Below are 13,232 nucleotides of genomic sequence, written 5' to 3'. Positions count from 1 at the left end.
TCGAGAAAAGGCTCCATTATCTCATCCCATCTTTCTGGTATGGGTATAGTTGAAGTAGCTGTCCACAGACGAACTATGTGCCTCTTAGGGATCGATATCCAAATAAGCCACCCAATGTTTTGTTGTCCAAGCAGTGGCGCATAGATATCATCAATGTCCTCCCCCCACTTCTTGTTTTTGATTGGCAAAATGAAGGGCATTGATCCGTCATACAAACTCGCCGCCCACTAGGGTAGCATTTTTCCTAAACCATTGTGATCAGACGACGATGTTTGAAGACCAGATACTGTTCTCTCCAAGACTGGGTAAAGTTGTGATCCAGGAAGCACATTCGCTCGCTCCGGAAACATTGTGGGTTCTCCTTATACCTCTGCCTCAGCACATTCATCCAAGCATCTATATGCTGCATATAAAATAATACAAGTTAGAACCTTCCAGACGACTTACAAATAAGTCGTCTGGAAGGTTTTCCAGCTGGACGACTTACAAATAAAGTCGTCTGGAAGGTTTTCCAGCTCGAAAACCTTTCCAGACGACTTATTGTAAGTCGTCCAGCTGGAAAACCTTCCAGACGACTTATATATTACAAAATCTATACAAAGACAAGTTACCAGACGACTTATTGTAAGTCTTCTGGAAGGTTTTCCAGCTGGACGACTTACAAATAAGTCGTCCAGCTGGAAAACCTTCCAGACGACTTATATTTACAAATCTATACAAAGACAAGTTACCAGACGACTTAAAGATAAGCAGAAGACTTACTACGTCTTCCAGCCATGCTTTGGATGTCCGGAGTTTTTGATACCACCAAGTTGGTGATGTACGTGGTTTGTCCTCTTCCTTAGTGAAATAATCACTGCAAACAAAAAAAGCAATCAGTTTTGGTAGACTAAATCAAGCTATTATGGGTAAAGCATCACTTACGGATCAGTTTTCAACCAATCAGCGAGCTCCTTCATCTTAGGTCTGTTAGTGTGGGAAAATGGATTTACTTTCCCACTCTAAGGAGTCCTTCTCTCTGCCGTATAAGGAGATATCTGCGTGGAGCAGGTTTCTTCGTTCGTTCACTCCTTGCACGCACAGAAGCAGTGGGAGCTGTTTGGTCCAATACAACCAGGCTCGGTTCTGAAGCTGAAGCTGGATCGGTGGAAGCGAAGCTCGGTTGTTGATCGTTGGAAGCGAAGCTCGGTTGGTCAGTGGAAGTGAGAGGAACAATCTCTTTGGAGGTGACACCATCTGCTTTATCCTCCGGCAAGATCTTATATACCGAGATCGCCTCATCTGCTGTATCCTCCGGCAACAATCTCTGCAAATAAAAGAGAACAAGTTAACCCTGGACGACTTAAATAAAAGTTGGGAGAGGATTTGGTTCCAGCTGGAGTTCAGACGACTTATTTGTAAGTCTTCTGGAAGGTTTTCCAGCTGGACGACTTACAAATAAGTCGTCTGGAAGGTTTTCCAGCTGGAAAACCTTCCAGACGACTTATTTGTAAGTCGTCCAGCTGGAAAACCTTCCAGACGACTTATTATTTACAAAATCTATACAAAGACCAGACGACTTAAAGATTTGATATTAACCTCTTTGGGCAGAGGAGAAGGCTGTTTCTTTTGTGGAGAAGGCTTTTTCGTTTGAGGAGCAGGCTGTTTCGTCTGAGGAGCAGGCTGTTTAGTTTGAGGAGCAGGCTGTTTCGTTTGAGGAGCAGGCTGTTTAGTTTGAGGAGCAGGCTGTTTAGTTTGAGGAGCAGGCTGTTTCGCCTTTTGAGGAGTAGGCTTTGCCTTGAGGAGCAGGCTGTCTGGTGGGAGGAGTAGGATGATTGGTTTGAAGTGGAGGCTGATCCTTTTGAGGAGTAGTCTGTTTGTTACTAGCCCCGTTTCTGGGGCTTGTGGGGTAGGGTGTTTTTTACTAACCCCGGTTTCTGGGGCTTGAGGGGTAGCCTGATTGGTGACACCAACCTTCTTCTCCACAGCTTCCAATCTATCGGAGATCTTCCTAATCTCCCTGATGCACTTCTTAAACCCCTCTTTCATCATGTCACCTAAGTCCTTGAACATGTTTTTTCTAACTCTCTCTGGTCACCCAACTAGCCTCTTCTCTAGCCTCTTCGTAGCCTCTTCTGTAGCCTCTGTAGGAGCCTCTTCTCTAGCCTCTTTAGGAGCCTCTTTAGGAGCCTCTTTACGAGCTTTCTTCCGAGGTCTCTGATTGTCTTCCTCCACCTCCTCCACAACCATCTCTTTGGCTCTTTTCGATGGAGTCACAAACTTGGTTTTTGTACCAGTGACTTCCCAGCAATCCATGGTCCACTTCCACGGTCTCCGATCATACACACACTTTAATGATGTTCTCCGCGGGCACGTCATCAACCTCAGAGTCCCATTTTGGGCCACATTTCACTAATGTCCTTCTCAACAAAGTTGATCACGCGGGTCTGCAGTAAATAGAAGAAGAATCGAGTTAGATATTTGAAACAAAATACTAAATAGACGACTTATTAAAGTCATCAACTAAGTCGTCCAGCTGGACGACCTTCCAGACGACTTATTAAAGTCGTCTACTAAGTCGTCCAGCTGGACGACCTTCCAGACGACTTATAATAAGTCGTCTACTAAGTCGTCCAGCTGGAAGACCTTCCAGACGACTTATAATAAGTCGTCTACTAAGTCGTCCAGCTGGAAGACCTTCCAGACGACTTATAATAAGTCGTCTACTAAGTCGTCCAGCTGGAAGACCTTCCAGACGACTTATAATAAGTCGTCTACTAAGTCGTCCAGCTGGAAGACCTTCCAGACGACTTATAATAAGTCGTCTACTAAGTCGTCCAGCTGGAAGACCTTCCGGACGACTTAATTAAGTGAAGATGGAAAGGTACCTGACTCAAGATAGCAGCTTTCATGAATCTGCGGCCTCTGCTGCCGTCGTAAGCCAGAATCGGTGGAGACGGACTGTTTGCTCTGGGTAGACCAATACTAGCACCCAATCCCGGAATAGCTTCGTACGCCCAGACCTGAAGAACTTGTATAAAGCCATCCACGGTGTAACAGCCAGTAATATCTTTGTTCCACAAAGAGTCCATCAGCACCTTAAACGCGACTCTCCCCCATGGATAATTCTCAAACCTTTCTAAATCCATCACTAGCCTTGCGAGAGTAGCTCGTGTAGCGCTTGAGAACTTTTTCCCTTCAATGAATCCAGTGAAGATGGAAAGGTACGCGAGTCGCTTGCGATCTTCCCTGGACCAATCCCCGCATCTCTTCAGTGCTGCTATTATCTGATCAGTACTTGGCCCAGCTTCCCGATGAACTCCCATCATCTCCCAGAAAGAAACCATCTGTGGGGTAACTTCACATTCTGGTGTCTCAAGGTCCTCGATGTAGTCGCAGTTTAGACCAGTGATGTTTTCAAACTCTAACAGTGAAAACCTCGCAGGTTCTGGACCAACGAGACACCACATCTCGTACTTCTTCTTAATGTCCAGCTTTAAACCGAGCAAGTGGTGAACCAGCCTTGAAGCCCAACCAAATCCCTGCTCCTTGAACTTGATGAAAACTCCCAATCTCGACTCCTTGAGCTCTTCAAATTCAGCATCAGTGAGAGCTTCCCTAAGAGCAGTATGCAACTTCGTGTTATCCGTATGATACGAAATGCTATTGTGGGGTTCTGGCTCTTCCCCTAATGTGTATAACCTACGGGGGAGTTCTGGAATATCCATCCTTTTTGTCTGCAAAATAATCAAAGACAACAATAGAAGTCAGAACACAAGCTAAATCAATCACGCCTTAATTGTTACTCCAGACGACTTAGTAGACGACTTAAATATAAGTCGTCTAGAAAGTCGTCCAACTGGACGACTTAGTTGACGACTTATATTTAAGTCGTCTGGAAAGTCTTCCAAATGGACGTACTAAGTCGTCCAGGTTGAAGACTTTCCAGACGACTTACTTACAAGTCTTCCAGTAGAAAAATTTCAAGCGGACCTGATTAGTCGCAGAAGGAGTTCGAGTACTCGTCATTGTGGTTATAGATCTGAAAAAATAAACGTGAAACGGTGAGAATGAGTAAATTGAAAGAGACAACGTTTTATGTTCATCTTTTCCACGAGTTTGATGACTTACCGGCGTTAGGGTTTACAGAGAAACGGCGCTACGGTTTACAGAGAAGAAGCGGCGGCGCTAGGGTTTAGAAGAAGCGGCGGCGCTAGGGTTTAGAAGAAACGGCGGTGCTAGCTAGTGTTTAGAGTAAGCGGCGGTGAGAACGTTGGTGAGCACGGTGGCGAGGGCGACGGTTTGTTCGGAAATAGTGGAAGCGGGGGCGCTAGGGTTTAGAGGAATCGGCGGCGCTAGGGTTAGAAGAAGCTGCGGCGACAACGGTGAGAATGAAGTGAGATAGATAGCCGACGTTGAGAACGATGGTTGTTCGGAAATAGTGGGAATTCGAATCGCCTTTGATATCGCCGGTGAGAGAGAACTGTTAGGGTTTCTGTTCGCGGAAAATGAAAAAAAAAAAAAAATCACCTTATATATTGGGTAAATAATCCGGTTAGCTTTAAAAGTACATTGGTAAACTTTAAGGTTTGGTCCGGTTTAGACGACTTATTCTGGCTGATAATGTACATCAGACGACCTAATATTTAGTCGTCTGGGAACAGAAGACTAAATATTAAGTCGTCCAATACCCTAAAATGAACCCCTAAACTAAAATGACTAAATTAACTTACTAACCACGTTATAAAATCAAATTATACTTCAATAGTGTTTACTATACACAGAAACGAACACGCCTAGGTAATTTTAAAAATTTTCAAAAACGGTTTTAATGCTTTCCAAAATCTAACCCTAAGAACACATACAATACTACAACATATGTTGATGAAACATAAACTAAAGAATATCATGACTCACTACTTTCACTCATCTGGGCTGAAAACAATTGAAATTTGTTATATATTAATTTATATCTCTTAAGACATATGTTAATTACATAATTCCAATTTTTCACTTATCAAAATATTTTTTACAAAATTTTTAAATTATGTTTAAGAATAACTGTCCAGACGACTTAACTTAAAGTCGTCTGGACGACTTATTTTCAAGTCGTCTGTTTACAGACGACTTGCGAGGGGTAGAAACGTAAAAAAAAATCCGTTTTTTTGTTTGTTCACAAGGAGATAGTTGTAATTTCAATAGCCTTTTAAGTTACTTTTGCCTTTGACCCAAGTTGGGGTACTCTTTTGGGTTTGACTCCAAGTTTTGAGTCACAATTGGTAATTCTCCCTATTCTTTATATCAAAATGGATTTTCTAATTTCGGGAACAGAAGTGGATCTTCTAGAACTACATTATAACAACTGTCTTTGAATGGTATGGCAAAAAAAAAAAAGACCACTGGTCAATATCCTAAAACCTGTTTCCTTTTTTTGTCACTTACAACTCGTTTCCTTAGAAGTAGAAAGTTGTAGTACATTGCAAACCAAAAACATGAGGAGGAAAACACTGATGTGCCCATACATGAAGAAAACACAAGTCATACCAAAATACCACATTCTAAAAAAGATGAAGAAAACACAAGACCTCTCCCGGCTACCTACCCAATCCCGACTTGTCACATTGATGTCCCTTGCATTTACTGTGGGATATGACTTGTTTAAGTGAAAAGACATTCATTCGGTTAGCTTAAATGAATCGTGTGGATTTACTTAACAAGATGAAAGTGGCATGATTTCAAAACACTCAAAAAATACTATCTATCTTATTAAAACAGAAACATTCTGTTGGACCTAACATTTATTTTGTAAGTTTTTAAATTAAATACATTTTTATACTTTATAGTTAAACCTACATTAAATTATTAATGTTCCTTCCTTATACTATTATCCATGTTTCTAAACAATATACTTATTTCTTTATACTACTATCAATGTTTCCAAACAATATATTTTTATACTACTATCAATGTTTCCAAACAATACAATAATTAATCTTAGTTATTTTATATCTATCATTTTCTCTTTAAAATTTTGTAGAAACGTCATAATTTCATAAATTACAAAATAATAAACTTCAAAATTTGGATTATAAGATTACAAATTATGAAACTATTATAATTTAAATCAAATTAGATTACATATCGGTCATCCAACAGTTCAATCGGTTAGTCTCGAATTTTAATATTTTTTTTAATATGAATATTTTAAAAACTTAAATTGAATTGTTAGATCTCCGGATTAACCGGTATAATCACAATCGGGTTGAATTAAAAAACACTGATTTAAATGCAAAAATATTCTAAATACACTCTTTAAAATTACCAAAATATTTGTTATATTATTAGTGAATTTTTCATCGTAAAATATTCCGCGCTTTTAAGCGCGGGTCAAAATCTAGTATATTTTTTAAAAAGGATTGTTATTAAAAGGTTAGAAACATCTTCAACAGAGAACAGTAATGACTGTCCTACACCAACAACTACTTTGCCATACAAACGTTTCTATTATTTTTTTGTCATCTGTCTGATGGATTAATATTCAACTTCAAACACAAATTACACCAAGGCAGTACACCTAGCTAGCAAGGAAAAGATTCCTTTCGGAGCCAGCAGCCAAAGTAGTAAAGCAGTACTACCTAGAAAAAAGATAAAGTTATCTCATATATATTAAAAACGTTTATACTTCCTTTTTACCATTTTAAGTGGTGTTTAAAATTTTTACACAAAGATTAAAAAAATATTAATTTATATGCAATTTATCTTGGTTACATAAAATTGTATTAAATAAAATAAATCTAACCAATAAGAAAAACATGTAATATTTTGTAATTGATTACAAATTTTAATTGACATTAAAATTTATCTAAAAATGTGAGAATATCACTTATTATGAAATAAAATAAAAATATTTAAATACCACTTAAAGTGGTATGGAGAGAGTATATTTTTTTATTTAAATTAAACTTGGTCATTAAATTTATTTATTAAATAATTATTTTAATGTTCATGAAAAATCGAAACGACTAGTTCATAAGCTATTACTCATTTTGATACCATTTAAGGCACAACGGCATGGCTGAATCGTTGACTTAACTAAGAACTCATGTCCATAAGACTCAAAAGCGTCACTAAAAAAAGCCAAAATGCAAATCAAAACTGAACTACACTCCGATGCTCGATTTGTTAGTTCAAAATGTCCAAAACATTCATTATATCTATTACAGTCCTCGCATTTTATGTAGTAATCACTTTAAAAGTGTTACTAAAAGGCTAGAAATAGGCCTAATTAGAAACATCTTCAACAAACAACAGGCATGATCAGTTATGATCAGTTATGACTGTCCTACACCAACAACAGTTCAAACATTATATATCCTGATCAAGTAGAAGAATGTTGAATGATGACATTTGTAGGTATAAGAATTACTTTACATAGCAACGTTTCTATAATAATTTAAAAATTCACAAAATAAGAAACGAAACAAATGATTCTTGCGCAGAAAGTGCTTTGGCACACCCACCTACTTTTGTTATATTTCCTTTTCGATCAAGACACGAACACCAAAACTTAAATATGATATTCTTACCTCTCACAAGCTCCCACTAACGACGTCGTTTTAGCTGATTGACTTAACGTATATATTAGAGAAAGGCAATCTTGATTTTTTTTTTTAAAGTTTTCAATTTTTATTAGTTTCTTTTCCACTTTCAGTGGTTGCCTTCCACAACGCTAAAACAGAGTCAATGGCCGTCTTTTCCCCACGGAAGCAAGACAAAGAAGAAGAAGAAAAGCACTGTCCTTTCTTACGAAACCCATCACGAAGACTACGATGATCACAATCACCTTCTTCATCATGATCCTACTTTCATCTTCCTCTTACGCAGAAGACGACGTGCTCTGTCTCAAAGGCCTCAAGAACTCGCTCACCGATCCTTCAGGCCGGCTCACCACCTGGTCCTTCCCCAACTCTTCGTCTTCCTCAATCTGCGAACTCGCCGGAGTCTCCTGCTGGAACGAGAAGGAGAATCGCATCCTCTCCCTCCACCTCCCGTCGATGCAACTCTCCGGTCAGATTCCCGAATCTCTCAAGCTTTGCCGCAGCTTGCAGTCTCTGGACCTCTCCGGCAACGAAATCTCCGGAGAGATTCCTCCAGAGATCTGCTCGTGGCTCCCTTACCTCGTCACGTTAGACCTCTCCGGTAACAAACTCTCCGGCTCGATACCTTCAGAGATCGCTGACTGCAAATTCTTGAACGGTTTGGCTCTCAACGAGAATAAGTTAACCGGTCCGGTTCCTTTTAAGTTAACCCGGTTAGACCGGCTCCAGCGGCTTTCTCTCTCCGACAACGATCTCTCCGGTTCGATTCCCGCCGACCTCTCCCGTTTCGGAGAAGACGGGTTCGCCGGAAACGACGGACTTTGCGGGAGGCCGTTGTCAAGCTGCGGAGCGTTGAACGGTAAGAACGTGACGGTCATTGTCATCTCCGGTGTGACGGGAGCTGTCGGGTCGTTGTGCGTCGGGTTCGCCGTGTTCTGGTGGTTCTTCGTCGGAGACGCGAGGAGGAGGAAGAGGAACGGTTACGGCGCAGGAGAGTCTAACGACGACGGTGATTGGATCGGTCTGTTGAAGTCGCGTCAGCTCGTTCAGGTTGCTCTGTTTCAGAAACCTATCGTGAAGATCAGATTGGTTGATTTGATTGTCGCTACGAACAGTTTCGATTCCGACAGTGTCCTTGTTGTCTCTTCGAGAACCGGTGTTTCTTACAGAGCTGATTTGCCTGACGGGTCAGCGCTTGAGGTCAAGAGGCTTAGCTGTGGGTATGGGGTTGGTGAGAAGCAGTTTAGGTCGGAGGTGAACATGTTAGGTCAGATGAGGCATCCGAATCTGGTTCCGCTTCTCGGGTTCTGCGTTGTGGAGGAGGAGAGGTTGTTGGTGTATAAGCACATGGGTAACGGGACGTTGAACTCTCGGTTGCGGGGTTTGGATTGGCCGGGTCGGGTTAGAGTCGGTGTTGGAGCGGCTAGAGGGCTAGCTTGGCTGCACCATGGATGTGAACATGCGTGTATGCATCAGTACATTAGCTCAAATGTGATTCTTCTAGATGAAGATTTTGATGCTCGTGTTATAGATTATGGTTTGGGGAAGCTAGTAGTGAGTTCTTCTCGGGACTCTAACGATAGCTCGTTTAGTAACGGAGATCTCGGTGAGGTTGGCTACGTTGCGCCCGAGTGTTCGAGCACTATGGTTGCGTCTTTGAGTGGGGATGTGTATGCGTTTGGGGTTGTGCTTCTTGAGATTGTTACGGGACGAAAGCCGGTTTCGTTTGACAGTGGTGAAGATGGGTTTAATGGGAGTTTAGTGGATTGGGTGAGTAAGCATTTGAGTAATGGGAGAAGCAGAGATGTGGTTGATAGAAGTTTGATTGGTAAAGGATATGATGATGATGAGATCATGCAGTTTTTGAGAATCGCGTGTAGCTGTGTTGTGTCGAGGCCTAAAGAAAGACCATCGATGATCCAAGTTTACGAGTCTTTGAAGAAGTTGGGAGATCGATATGGTTTCTTCTCTGACCATAGTGATGAGTTTGTTTCCACTGATGTATAACAAAGAACACCGAGTTAAACTGATTTGAGAGTATGATGATTATGCTGCTGCTGCTTTGTAAGTACAAAGATCGATGCATTCTTTACCACATACTTGCGTAATGTTTTCACTTTTAACTGTGGTTTTTTGGTTGTGTTGTTATAGTTCTCTTCTCTACAACCTAAAATACTAACAATATATCTAAAAGTATAATTTACAAAACCGAATTAAAAAAAAATGCACAAATATTTTTCTATTTTAGGTTAAACTTGGGTTTTTTTTTATCGGTTTTGATTTTGAACGCAAACAAAATCTGAATTGTTTTGGATTTCATAAATATAGAAAATGAATCTGAATCCCCTAAATCCGAATCGATCTGAAAAAAAAAACTCTCGTTCTTAGACCCTAATAACCACTTTCTATGCATTTCGATTGATTATGCTACTACTTTTTCTCTTGTTTGAATGAGTAAGTTTATAGGGATTTTAGAGTATTTATATATGATTTAAATACTGTTACTTTACCTTTTCTCCTAAAATTAAACGGACAAAATTTATATTTAAATATTATAAATATATTTTTTAATATAAACAAAAAAAACTAAAAACATAAAATAAATATCCATCCGGTCGGACGGGTCAAGATCGAATAGTATCCTTAATGTTTGAGTTCCCTGAATGATAAATGAATATATTTAATTGAAAGTTTTATATGATTTGTATCAGAATGAAAAATTCACTATTATTTAAACATAAATTTTAAAAAATCTTATTTAAAATTTAATGAACTAGACATTTTATAAATATTTTGAAATCCACTCTTATTAAAAATATTTTAAATTGTAAAGTTTATAGGGATTTTAGAGTATTTAGATATAATTTTTAGTTAAAAAAAAATAAAACTCAAATCACATAGTCTTAGGTGATATTCTAGAATGGTTTAACAAAAATCACTTTAATATTTACAATTTATTAAAATCATCTGAAACTTCATTAGAAATGAAATCATCTCAAAATATAGATTGAATACACCCACCTCCTAATAGATTGTTTCTATTCAGTAAATAAACCACCCAGCCGTTGTTATATAGCATGTGCAGATCGTTACTAAAAAGCATGTGTCCATTCGAACATGAAAACACTTAGTGGAGTTAATCGAAAGAACCTTACTAGTAGATCTAGCTCCCACAGTCAACATGAAAACAGATTGAAGGAAACTTAACTCTTCTTTTTTTTTTTTCTTTTTTATCAAAGAAGGAAACTTTACTCTAATTCATCTACTCTCTGCCTCTTTTCTTTACCGTTCCCCTCTTCTCATACGCAGTCACGTCAATAAATGTTCATAATCGTTTTTTAAAGATTTGGCACCGCTTGATAAAAATTTTGCAACCACAGCAGATAAAATCACTCATGCCGAAGTCCAATACCAAGTGGGTATATACACAATGTTTAGACAGTTGAAACGAATATGGAACTATAACAGTTCTTAGACCCTAACCACTTTCGAATGGGGGTATAGCAATGAAAGGACTCTAACAAAAGTTATGTTACCATTTTAAAATTCACATAAATGTTGGAGAATGGATACACGCCCAGTTAAGTGTGATTGGTCAGTAGAATGCAGGATTTAGGATATGACAATGGTTAAACACAAGATAGAGAATGAAAACAATAGGGGGCAATGTCAAAAACACAAGAGCTTAAACATAAGCATATAAAATAATAATAGTGTCTTAGAAACAAGTCTGACAAACGAAGAGATGAATAAAACAGTCTTGAGACAAAAAAAAAGATAAAAAGAGATTACATAGACGGATCACAACCTAAGATAAAACAAAAGTAAAGAGTTTCCACATCTCAAACTTGGTCAGATTAACTTAACCTGTAAAATTGTGAAAATCAAACAATCTGTTTCTGTAAGAATAAGTGTGTATAATCTCAAACTGAATGGAATATTATAATAAACTTACACTTGATCTCTGAGCACACGCGTTTCCTCAAGTCTTAAACATTCGTTTGGTTGAGTTGGACTGAGCTTGGACGATAAGGGGAAGAGGAAACAAGTGGGGGACGAGCAGCTTTGTAGAGTTTGTTATAAGAACGGTTTTCGAGTAAGAGAGCTTGTCCGAGGCTGACGGAGGATTTGAAGGAGCCGTCTTGTCCAAACACAAAAGCCTTGTGAGTGGTCTGGGTTTGGTCTAGTTCAAACAAGACAGCAAGTTTGTTGTCCTCATCAACAAGGAAGCTCCCACCAGAAGATGGATAGAGCTGAAAACCGTAGCTACAGAAGGGGCCCGGGTCCATTCGCAAAAACTTGCTCCAGGACGCACCGTTGGGGTCGACAGTAAGGGTAACCCAAATCTCAAAAAAGCCAGATTCATAACCACCAAAGAGGACCGCAAGCTGCTCATCACCACCACCGCTAACGAAGCTTGAGAGGGTCACAAGGTCACCATTGAAACCATCGAAAGAGTCAAAAGGAAAAGGGAGGCGTGGTCCAAACCTCTCTTTGGCAAAATCAAAACAGATTAAGAAAATTTCCTCCTGTTTTAACACGAGTCCTCTAAAAACTCTGTCTGCAAGATGATGAGCAAAAAAGTAGGTGTTTCCCTTGACAGACACGCCTCGCTGATCCATATCTATCGACCACTTGGGATAATCCTTCACCACATCGAGAACCCTCCATGAATTAGACCTAATTTCATAGATTTCGCACACAAGCTCGTGTTTGCGTTCTGGTCCAAAGGTATCCGCTAAACTCATGATTTTGTGGTTGCGCTGCGAGTCTGAGCCTGAGCCTGAGCCGCCGTCGTCGTATCCGATCGCGAACCTGTTATTTTTGTTGAACTCTTCTCTCGGTTCGATCCACCTTGTTTGACACAGATAAGGGTTCCACAACACCAGCTTCGGGGAGTCGTCCTTCTTGTCCTTAGCCACGCATAACACCAACCCATCGCAGTGATATACTTTGGATACCTCCAACTCGTTGAGCAAATCTACCTCCTTTACCGAGACATCAACAAAATCTGCTTGGAACCTCTCCAGAGAGTAGAGCTTCGCATTCATCGTCAGATACTGTTGCGGCTGCTGCGCTGCTGCTTCTTTCTTCTCCCCAACCAATTTCTCACCGACATTGCTCATCGTCCAAATATTAGGGTTTTACTCGTAAATCTTCTCTATTGCTTTGCTTTGCTTTGGTCGTGTGTTTATATACCCAATAATTTGCCTCCTAGATACCGTCAAGTGGGCTTCGTATAATTTGAGGCCCGGTAATTTTAGCAAGATACTTAACCCATACAAAAAGGTCTTGTCGGTTTCACTTTGATTTTATTTATTTTAAAATGTCTTTCATATCTTAAGTTTTAAATATTTAGTTTTTTAAATATATAAATTTCTACTTCTGTTTTTTTTTTTCTTTAAACTCTCGGTTGCGGGGTTTGGATTGGCAGGGTCCTCTCCAATGCACACTGAAGAAGTGTTGTAGTAACATGTAATGAAATAAAACTACCCTAGCTACGTTTTCGTGAATACTCTGAAAGAAGAGAGTGAAAAATGTAATCGGATTCAAATATCACTTTGTTTTGCAACAAATCATGTTAGAAATGCTCTTACAAGAAAAGAAAAATTCAAACTGTAGTACTACTAGTGCAGCTTGACAAGAGTGTGGATG

The 13,232-nt window shown here is 39.5% G+C and overlaps 2 protein-coding genes and 1 long non-coding RNA gene across 3 annotated transcripts; 1 reads left to right on the top strand and 2 right to left on the bottom strand.

Annotated features, from left to right (window-relative positions):
* Positions 1-293: 293 nt before the first annotated feature.
* On the bottom strand, positions 294-971 carry LOC130499871 (uncharacterized). The gene is made up of 3 exons (XR_008938727.1): positions 925-971; positions 763-856; positions 294-403 (listed from the first exon to the last, which is right to left on the bottom strand). It is a non-coding gene; the product is annotated as an uncharacterized LOC130499871 (long non-coding RNA).
* Positions 972-7,667: 6,696 nt separating this feature from the next.
* LOC108825967 (probable LRR receptor-like serine/threonine-protein kinase At1g69990) lies at positions 7,668-9,735 on the top strand. Its single transcript, XM_018599332.2, has one exon. It carries the CDS (start codon positions 7,809-7,811, stop codon positions 9,582-9,584), a length of 1,776 nt encoding a protein of 591 aa, XP_018454834.2. The 5' UTR covers positions 7,668-7,808; the 3' UTR covers positions 9,585-9,735.
* Positions 9,736-11,251: 1,516 nt separating this feature from the next.
* Positions 11,252-12,742, bottom strand: LOC130500281 (F-box/kelch-repeat protein At1g24800-like). Its single transcript, XM_056995122.1, has 2 exons — positions 11,533-12,742; positions 11,252-11,444 (listed from the first exon to the last, which is right to left on the bottom strand). The coding sequence occupies exon 1, from the start codon at positions 12,701-12,703 to the stop codon at positions 11,567-11,569; it is 1,137 nt and encodes a 378-aa protein (XP_056851102.1). The 5' UTR covers positions 12,704-12,742; the 3' UTR covers positions 11,252-11,444; positions 11,533-11,566.
* Between the last annotated feature and the right edge of the window lie 490 nt (positions 12,743-13,232).

The sequence above is a fragment of the Raphanus sativus genome, chromosome 9 (assembly GCF_000801105.2).
Source record: "Raphanus sativus cultivar WK10039 chromosome 9, ASM80110v3, whole genome shotgun sequence".
NCBI lineage: Eukaryota > Viridiplantae > Streptophyta > Magnoliopsida > Brassicales > Brassicaceae > Raphanus > Raphanus sativus.
Note: the sequence above shows the minus strand (reverse complement) of the source record. Positions and strands in the feature narration are given on the sequence as shown.

Excerpts from the sequence above, each read along its gene's own strand:
- LOC108825967 (XM_018599332.2), top strand. The coding sequence starts at position 7,809 with ATGATCACAATCACCTTCTTCATCATGATCCTACTTTCATCTTCCTCT.
- LOC130500281 (XM_056995122.1), bottom strand. The coding sequence starts at position 12,703 with ATGAGCAATGTCGGTGAGAAATTGGTTGGGGAGAAGAAAGAAGCAGCA.